Source organism: Moschus berezovskii, chromosome 8 (assembly GCF_049115385.1).
Source record: "Moschus berezovskii isolate FMDL1 chromosome 8, NW_MosBer_1.0, whole genome shotgun sequence".
Lineage (NCBI taxonomy): Eukaryota > Metazoa > Chordata > Mammalia > Artiodactyla > Moschidae > Moschus > Moschus berezovskii.
The window spans coordinates 93413254-93423142 of NC_142467.1; the positions used below are offsets into that span (position 1 = coordinate 93413254).

The following is a 9889-nucleotide window of genomic DNA, read 5'->3' on the forward strand; positions in this document are numbered from 1 at the left end:
GGCAGAACATGGCTCACGTGGAGGTGGAGTGGGGTGGGGCTAATTAGAGTCTGGGGCTCCCCAACCCACAGAAGGAAGGACTGGGCCAGCCGAAGATAGAGGAGTGACGTGGGGGAGTCCCTGGACCCCAAGGCTGGAGCGGCGACGAGAGGAGTCAGGGTTGTCTTCAGGACCTTGGAGAGCGGCGGCTGATGGCGGGCAGGGCGCGCCAGGAGCGCGAGGTTCTGACGGCTCTGGCCCCTCCCCGCCCCGCCCCAGACCCTTCAAGGAAGTCCGCGGAAGGCCTGGGGCAGCTTCTTTCCTGGGGGGCTAGGTTGCCCACCCAGCTTGTCTTATGGATGAGGAGACTGAAGCGTCGGGAATGAAGGGACTCGCCCAAGGTCACAGTTGGGGAGCATGGACCCCAGCTGCACCCACGCTCTTCCTTTAAAGAGTCACACCCGGATCCCTGCCGGCTTTGGCAGGTGCGGGGATGTGGGGTCAGGTGGGGGAATTTGCAATCGCGATTAGAAGATGCGGCCTCTCTCCTCGAGGGGCTCACAGCCTAGTAGCAGAGGGCATGCATTAAAGAATCACCGAAATAATATTTACAAATGGAGGACTCAAGGAATATCAACAGGCGGTAAGGACTTCCTTCACTGCCAGGCCTGGACTGCATGAATGTCCCAGCGCACATACATACCAGGGGCTGTGGGCACCACACAGTCCTACCCCCAGGGATTGGACCCTGGGCAAGGTTGTGGATGGTAAACACAGACTCAAGATGCAAGAAATTCTGCTTTTATTGCATTGAAGGCTTTTCTGGAAGCCTGGAGGAAGTCAGGTAAACCCACTTGTCTCTCTCCAGCCACAAAGGCAGTGTGAGCCTCTGTTGTCTGTCCTGCCATGAAGTTTGGCTCCTAAATGGTGGCTGTGTGTCCCCTCCCTCCTAGAGGGGCTGTGAAGGCTGTGTGGGGATAGGCAGGGTCTGGGGAGTATGAGGGTCCAGGGGGCAGACAGGCTTGATTCCTGTTTAGACTGAAAATCAGAGAGGGCCTGGTCATGCCTCCCAAGAACACCCTGAGTCAGGAGCTGAAGACTGGGGGTGAAGCAGGGCGGGGTTGTCAGCTCCAAGTTCAGGATCTGGGGCAGGGATGCTCCTTGCCAAGCCCCCTCCATAGGCCCCAAGTTAAAGGGAGGTCCAGTGGATGGCAAGTCTACCCCCAGGCCTGGAGCCCAGCTCTCAGCACCCTGAGGTTTCCCCCAAAGAACAGAAATGAGTAACAAAATGAGACCAGTAAGAAAAAAGAAAAAGAACCCATGGTTTCTATTAAAAAAAAAAACCCGCCCTCCCCGGGGCCCCTGGTCAGCTAGGAACCACCTCGGTTTTCACTCTTTTGGGAGGCCTGTGAGGGGCAGGGCTGTCTGGCCGCTCCCTTTTGGGGCTGGTGGGTCCAGAACCATTGTGCTGGGCGCACGGGTCAGCTGTAGGTTCCTGCTTGGGGCTGGCGGGCACTGGGCTGTCAAGCTGGGGGGAGGCCTCCTCTTTGGGCTCCAGCTTGGGGGCGGGTGGGCGTGGCAGGGGTGGCAGTGCCCTCTCCACCACATGGGGGCCGTCCCAGGCTGGGATCTCCAGGCCCAGGTGTTTCATGAGCCGCGTCATGACTTCATCAACATAACCATGGATTCGCAGGTCTGCGTGGCGGTCCTGTGGAGGCGGGGACCAGTCAGGTGGAAGGAGAAGGCTTGAGGGAGGTCCAGGGGTGATATCAGGGGTAGGCTCCCACACGTACGTGCTTGGTAGGCTGAAGGTTGATGATGACCAGGCGACCTCCACGGCGCTTGGTGGCAAGGGGAAGGTTCCCACTGGGCCGGATTTGCAGGGAGGTGCCCAGTGTGATGGACAGGTCCGCATTCCTGGGGCCAGGAGGCAGGATTAGTCTAAGCCCCTTGGCAAGGGTCTCTGCAGCCCTCCTCCTGCCCCACGAGGCAGGGGTGTGTGGTGGCCAGCACACACACTCCCTGACCCTTGCTCAAACACCATGGCTTCACTGCTCTGCCAATACAACGAGGCCAGTCCTGGGAGACCTGCTCACCCAGCACCCACCTCTGCTGGGGGCCCAGCCATGGCCTGCCTCTAACACTTCCCTACTTCTGGGCCGCCCCCCAACCCTGTTGGCAGAAGTGGAGCTGCTGGTGGGAAGCAGGCCATCTATACTTGGACTCCTGGGTTCTGATCCTGGCTCAGTCACTTCTGAGCCAGGCAGCCTGGATGGAGGAGTCCAGTTGCTCCAGCCTCAGTTTCCTCCTCTGTGAAATGGGCCTGAGCAGCACCCACCCTGGGGTGTGGTAAGGATGGTATGTGAGGGCTCAGTACAAGAGCTATTATGAGTGAAGCGAGGCCCAGAAAGGGTGCTGATCACTCCTCTCTGGAATCCTTTCCCGAGGTCCCTCGGGGCTGGAGCTAGCTGTGTTTCTGCCCCTCCCCCACCCACCCCACCCGTGACCCACTGGGGTCAGACCTGCTGGCCTCGTCGGCCAGGGTGAGGTCCCGGTCAGGCAGGGAATCCTCCCAATCCAGGATGGTGTCTCTCAGCTCCCCCCTGTAGGGAGGGCAGGGGAGTCAGCAGGAGACTAGCAGCCTCCCCTGGGGTCCAGGGCATGGGGAAAGAGTCACTCACCTGCAGGCCCGCAGCCCCCTGGACTTGGCCACGGAGCAGAGCCGGCCCGTGGGTTTCAGGCCCATGCTGCCCACCACGGTGTCCCGGACATACTGCCTGTGCCGAGGAGGAAAGGGTCGGCTCACCGCTGGTTCCCAGGCACCCAACCTGCAGCCCACCTGGGCAGCTCATGCTTTTTGCACAGAGCTGTTTTCCCAGGAAAGTGTGGGAGCATAGACCAGAATATAAAAACGAGGTGACAGCTGGCAAACCCAGCAGGGGCTGGGGACGGGGAAGCAGAGGGGGCCTTCCATGAAAAAGCTGGCCTGGGGACTTTCCTGGTACGTTAGTGGCTAAGACTCTGTGGAGGGAGCATGGTTCTGCCAACACATTGATGTTGGACTTGTAGCTTCCAGACCCATAAGATTATGAATTTCCGTTGTTTTTAAGTTACTCAGGTCTGTGGTTGTTACGGCAGCTGCAGGAAATGAACACACCTCCCAGGAGGAAGATACACTCCCAGATCCCACCTTGGGAGGGTCACACCCCTGACTCTAGAAGCAGCAGGTTTCGCTCACCAGGACCTTTTGGGGAGCCCGACCTAGGTCATCCATGCCTTGTGTCCCGCCCCCTCCCACAGTGGCACTCACGTCTTACACTTGACACATTCTTCTACAAACATGTTTCCGTGGAGCTCTGCCAGCTTGTCTCTGTGGGAGGAGAAGGAAGAGGCTCAGTGGAGGAGCAGGATCCCCAGATCCCCAGCCAGCCAAGATCCAGAGGGCTCAAGGCTGGAATCCTCCCAGGACCAGGAAGAGGGGATCCCGCCCAGCTCTCCAGGTGTGACTGAGAGACCTGACAGCTGAGCACCAACCCTCCCTGGCTGCCTCGCTGAACTGCCCCAGGGGCCTGGAGAGGGAGGGGCTTCCATCAACGTCCATTTGCTAGATAAGGAAACTGAGGCTCAGGGAGAGGGGTGGCCTGCTCAAGGCAGGGCAGGGGGTTGGACACTGGGGGCACCTGGGGAAGCCGGAGCGCACGTGCAGTCCGTCCACATTCTGGCTGACCAGGAAGCGCAGGAGGCCCACGCGCTCCAGCTGCACCAGCGCCATGTGGGTCTTTGTGGGCTGGGCATTCTCAAAGGTGGTGTCGAACTTGGGGGCCAGGCCCCGCTCCTCCATCGTCCAGACGCCATGGGGGCCCCTGCGGCAGCAGGTGGAAGAGACAGAGAGAGTTTAGAGATTAAGGAGAGAAAGAACAGAAAAAGAGAGAAACAGGCAGAGAAAAAGTCAGAGAGAGATTGATACAGACAAAGGAGGTGAGGTAGGAAAGAGGGAGGACATGGTACATGACAGCAGAAATTAATTATTCAACTCACCCAGCACTTACTGCTGCTGCACTTGGCATGGCCCTGCACTGGGGGATGCTGGGGCCCGAGTGCACCCAGACCCTGCCCTCAGGGATTCCATGGCCCTGCACTGGGTGATGTCAGGACCTGAGTGCACTCAGGGAGTTCTCCATCTTGTGAGGAAGAGACACAGGTGGACATAGACAATCTGGCCCTCTAGGGGCCAGGGCAGAGGGAGCAACCCAGGGCTGGCCCGGCCCAGTGGAAGTGGTGAGGGCTCTTTGTGGGACTCTCGGAAGGCTTCCTGGAGGAGGCAGAGCTGTCTCTGAACAGAGAGGACAGGGCAGGGCTGTTCAGACAGTCTGGGGGCTGCAGGGGATGAGGTTGGACAGCTGAACCAAGGCTAGGTAGGGAAGGGCTTTGATTTCCAGCCAGAAGTGCTTGGAACTCTGAAGTGTGGGGAGCTATGGCAGGTTATGGAAGGGGGATAAGATTCACACCTTAGAATTCTAACACTCCTCCAGATGAGGAATCTGCTTTTCTGCTGAGAGAGTCTATGCTGGGGGCCTGAGAGGCCTCAGAAAGAGAATACAAGTGCAATAGGCCTGCCCATCTGGGTGGGGTTGCAAACTTCACACCTAACGGGGCCACTTGGAGGCCACAATTTTGAGACCCCTGCTTTTCAGAAATGAGACTCTTGTCTAAAACAGGCTGCCCAAAGTAGAGGGAAGTTAGACATTATCTGGTCTCACACCCTTACTTGCAGGTGAGGAAATTGAGGTCTGGATGGTTTCTATGGAAATAACAGGACCCAATGCACAGTGGGCCCAGACAAAAGACTTATGTTTCCCAGCACCACTTGCAACTAGGTACAGTCACATGACCCAGTTCTGACCAATGAAAAGCAATGTTGGGTGTGATATAAAGGGACCTGCTTTGAAGGAAGGCTCTTACACATCCTCAACGACCTAGGGGGCTGACGGGTCACCCTAGACTCAGTGGGAGGGAGGGCAGCAGGATGGGCTTTGATGCCTGTTCATCTGGCGAGCTCACAGAGAAGGCTGTGGCAGCCTGGCAGGCCCTGCCTCAACTTCCCGCCCTGCCCACCGACCTGAAGTCGGGGATGCCTGAGGCAGTGCTGATGCCTGCGCCTGTGTGGAACACCACACTGGAGGACTGCCAGATGAGCTGTGCCAGCTCCCACACCTTCTGCTCCAACTCCTCGGGGGGGTCGAAGACCTGTTGGGTGAGGGAGAGCAGCAGGGAGTGAAACAGAAGGGAGTGGGGCAGGTGCTAAGTCTCTTTAGTCATGTCCGACTCTGTGCGACCCCATGGATTGCAGCCTGCCTGGCTCCTCGGTCCATGAATTCTCCAGGCAAGAATACTGGAGTGGGTTGCCATTTCCTACAAGAATGACAGAGCCACAGTGAGGCAGGAGGTACATGCCCCCCCAACCCCATCACCTTAACGGTTAACTGACTGGAGACTCATTCCCAGTGCTCCAAAGAAACTCTGAGGTGAGAATAACAAGACAATTAAGGTAGGACACTGGGCCCTGCACAGATCACATATTTCTCATTCTTGAAGTCAGGAGACCTCGCCAATCACATGTGGGCAGAAAGTCTCCTTGAAGGTCAAAGGTGAATGATGCCAAAGGATAATCTACCCACTGGCCTTCATAGTAGAATCCATCTCGGCTAAGAGATGCATGTGCACACATGGGAGGATCCTGAGATACACCAGATATGGACTCTGAACAAGGCAAATAAAAATGATTGGTCAAAGGAAATCCAGAAGAAATGCCCCATAAAAGTGACTTAAACTGCCACAAGAGCACAACTCAGGGACTCTCCCTGAGTCTGCTGGTGTGTCTATCCATGTGTATTGTACTCTTTTTCCTCCTAATAAATACTCTACTTGCTTCACTACTTTCTGTCTTCATGGGAACTCTTTTTGGCAAAGCTGAAGGGCCAGGGCCCTTGGCACTGACCACTAGTCTAGTGGTTAGGATCTGGTGTTTTCACTACCTTGGCCCAGCCTCAATTTCTGGCTGGGAACCCAAGCCCCACTTAAAGCGGTTTTAGGCCCAGGCCACTCAAGATCAATAAAATGTGACAAAAACTGATTAGAACCAACTAGGTCCAATATGGCGGAAGATGAGCCTTCCAGTAGACCTTGAGCCTCATTACGCTCATTGTAATACACCAGCATGATAAATGACATGACAGTTCAGAAGGCTAAAACATGGGTGGTGGCCCAATTCCTGGAAATCCCCACCCCTTCCCTGAAATAATTGGAATAATCCTCCCAATTCACTAGCCTATGAAATTATCCAGCCCCTAAAAACTAACCACACCATATTTCAGAACCTCTCACCTGCTGAGATGGCCCACACCCTGTCTGTGGAGTTTCTCCCAAGGCTGTTCTCACGCTTCGAGACAGACTGCATTCTGTCTGCAGAGAGTGTTTCTCTCTAAATAAATCCACTTCTTTCCTATCACTCTGGGGCTTCCCAGGTGGCATTAGTGGTAAAGAACCCATCTGCCAATGCAGGAAACCTAAGAGACATGGGTTCAATCCCTGGGTTGGGAATATCCCCTGAAGTAGAAAATGGCAACCCACTCTAGTATTCTTGCCTGGGGAATCCCATGGACAGAGGAGCCTGGCGGGCTACAGCCCACAGTGTCACAAAGAGTCAGAAACAACTGAAGCGACTTAACATGCATGCATGCACATATCTCTGTCTCTCACTGAATTCTTTCTGCAGTGAGACATAAAGAAACTGAGCTTCATTAAGTCCTAAGACAAGGGTGTGATCGCAACTGAACCGTGGGTTCAAATCCCACTCTGAGTTGCATGGTTTCAGGAGAAGTTACAACACGTCCCACAGTGGGCAAGGCCATGAGCCACAGACTGCCTTGCCCAGGAGGAGGGGAATGGGTGGGAAAAGGCAGCTTGTTATCACGTCCTTTCTCTGCCCGCAGCCCTCCAGGGCTCCCACCTCTCTCGATGGAAAAACCCAAGTCCCCACCAAGGCCCACAAGGCCCTGCAGGACCTGTCCCATCCCTGCTCTCCCCTCCTCCCTCTCTCCCTCTCGCTCACTCCACACAGGCCTCCTTGATGTTCCTCCAACACACCAGGCACAGTTCAGCCTCAGGGCTTTGCCTCTGCAAATGTCCTTTGCCCAGACACCTACATGACTCTCCTTGCACTTCCTCTCCATCTTGGCTCAAAAGCTATCTCATTTGCACACTCATGTTCACAGCAGCATTATTCACAGTAGTTAAATATGGGAGCAACCCCAGTGTCAATTAACAGATGAATGGATACTAACAAATGTGGTCTACACGTACAATCAAACCAGTCCATCCTAAAGGATATCAACCCTTAATATTCATTGGAAGGACTGATACTGAAGCTGCAGCTCCAATATTTTGGCCTCCTGATGTGAAGAGCCAACTCATTAGAAAAGACCCTGATGCTGGGAAAGATTGAAAGCAGGAAGAAAAGGGGATGACAGAGGACAAGATGGTTGGATGGCATCACCAACTCAATGGCCACAAGTTCGAGAGATAGTGAAGGACAGGGAAGGCTGGCATGCTGCAGTTCATGGGGTCCCGAAGAGTTGGACATGACTGAGCAACTGAAGAACAACACATACAATGGAGTATTATTCAGCCTTAAAAATGAAGAAAATTTGGACACATTATACAATACAGATGAAACCTGAGGACATCAGGCTCAGTGAAATCAGACAGATACAAAAACACAAATACTGTATGATTTTACTTATGTGAGGTCCCAAGAGGAGTCAGATACAAAGAGAAAGTAGATGGTGGGGCCCAGGGCTAGAAGAGGGGATGGAGAGTCACTGTTTAATGAGGACAGAGTTTTAGTTCAGGAAGAGGAGAAAGTTCTGTAAATGGATGGTGATGACGGTTGCATAACATTAATTGTATTTCATACTGCTGAGTTATCTTAGTGATGGCTATCACCAGCCACCTAGTTTGCAATGCAGCCCCCAGCTCTCATCATCTGCTTTACCTTTCTGCCTAGCGCTGCCCACTATCTGACTGACTCCTTACATTTATTTGCTGCTCATCTGTCTCCCAGCTGGAACGACGGGGCTTGGCCTGTCTGGTTCCCCATGTGGTCCCAGGGTGAAGGCAGGTACTTAATAAATGTTTGTGGGATAAAGTGAAAAAACTGGCAGGAGAGAAGAGTAGGGCTTCACACCATCTGAGAGCTCGTGAATGCGTGACTCAGAAGGAAAGCACCAACCTTTGTGGGAGGGGGCAAGCTTCTCTCCAGTTTACAGGAGGGAAAGAGACCCAGAACGAAGGGATCCCACCAAGGTCTCACTGCATGGCGGGGACTTCGCTCAGCGAGGCTGGAGGGGTCTGATTTCCATCCTCCAGGTTCATCCTCAACTAAAAATCCTCATCAGCTTCAGGATAGTGTCAGGTCCTCAACTTGACACTTGAGGCCCATCCAGTCCCAGTTTTGGAAACCTCTCTGGCCAAATCTGCCCTCCAAGTTAGTTTATTGCCACCTCCCGCCTTTGCCCCGGTGCCTTCCTCCTGGAACTACATCCCTTGTTCCCCCATCAGAACTTCAGGACTTCTCGAAGTGGGTCCTATCCTCCGTCCCCTGCCGGACCGACCCGGAGCTGGGCGTGGTCGCATCCCCAGGCGCACTGGGTCGTCACTTCCCGCCCCCTCCTCACTGGGAAGTCCCTCCCATTGTCTAGCCTCGGTGTCTCCTGATATTCCCACAATGCCCCACTGCCAGCCGGTCCCGCCCAGCCCATGGGCCTTAACGGCGACCGTCGGGACCCCCAGCCGTGCTCACCTCGGGGAGACCGCACTTGCCCTTGTCCGCATACGGCGAAAGCCCCGCCGCGTAATTCACCGACATCCTCACTGCACCAACGGGAACAATAAAGTTTCCCTTGTTGCGGCCGCTTCCGCCGGAAATAGGGTGGAACGAGGAAGAAGGAGGAGCCGGGTTCTCATCTTTCGTACCTGGCCGCTCCTCCCAAAGCGCATGCGCCAAGCACTGTCGCCGCAATCGCCATATTAACTGCTGGCAATGGCCCCCCCCCCCCACCCGGTTTCTTACGCGCTGGTCATGTGGGGTGGGGGCCTGGGAAAGGGTTGTTCAATGACTCGGGCTGGATACTAGGGAACTGCCCACGTGAGAGTTCTCCAGTCACCTGTAAAATGAAGGGCGAAAGCGATCGGTTCCCTCTTTTCCCTTTTGAAAACGAATAAACTGACTCCCACTTCCCTCCCCGCGTCCCCCAGTCCCAGGACAGAGCCTGAGAGAGGAAACCCAAACTTTTGCTTCCAATCCAAGGTTCTTACCCCTGCATATTTCAGAAGTTTATAAATATACAAATTCAGGGCTCCTGTGCATGTGTGCTGGGGTCAGGAGGCAATTTGGATCCTCACTAGGGAGGCTCACGGACGCCGTTCTAAGTTACCTGAACGTTATTCAGGTGTGTGATAATCACTCGGCAAGATAAGTCCTGACTGCACCAAGAGGCTGGAGAAACTGCGTATATCCTTGGAGTGGAGGCTTGAGGACTCATTCAGGAAGTGTATTGAGCACCTACTTTGTGCTGGCGAGACACTGCAGACCACAGGCGGCCTCCTGTGACGGGGCAATGGTGACTTAGTGTGACTGGCATGTAATGAGGGCCCTGAGCAATGAAGGAGCTCAAAGGAGGCGCCTGACCCAGCCTGGGGGTCAGGCTTCCTGAAGAAGGGGTGTTGCGGCAACTATCTGAACAGTGAGTACCAGAGAGAATCAGCCAGCCGGAGGTGACAGGAAGTACAGAAAGAAGGCTCCTGGCAGAGGAACCGCAAGTTCAAAGGCTGAGAGGAGAGAAGGAAGGTG

General features: G+C 54.8%; 1 protein-coding gene across 2 annotated transcripts; it reads right to left on the reverse strand.

The window, feature by feature from the left end:
* Window positions 1–1216: 1216 nt before the first annotated feature.
* Window positions 1217–8963, reverse strand: SIRT6 (sirtuin 6). Of its 2 annotated transcripts, XM_055431029.2 has the most exons (8): window positions 8840–8963; window positions 5099–5226; window positions 3660–3842; window positions 3290–3349; window positions 2661–2756; window positions 2502–2582; window positions 1773–1896; window positions 1217–1687 (listed from the first exon to the last, which is right to left on the reverse strand). In XM_055431029.2, the coding sequence occupies exons 1-8, from the start codon at window positions 8903–8905 to the stop codon at window positions 1346–1348; spliced, it is 1080 nt and encodes a 359-aa protein (XP_055287004.2). In that variant the 5' UTR covers window positions 8906–8963; the 3' UTR covers window positions 1217–1345. The 2 variants fall into 2 exon arrangements, with proteins under 2 accessions (XP_055287004.2, XP_055287003.2); XM_055431028.2 differs by lacking the exon at window positions 5099–5226 and having other exon boundaries at window positions 8840–8911.
* Window positions 8964–9889: the final 926 nt, after the last annotated feature.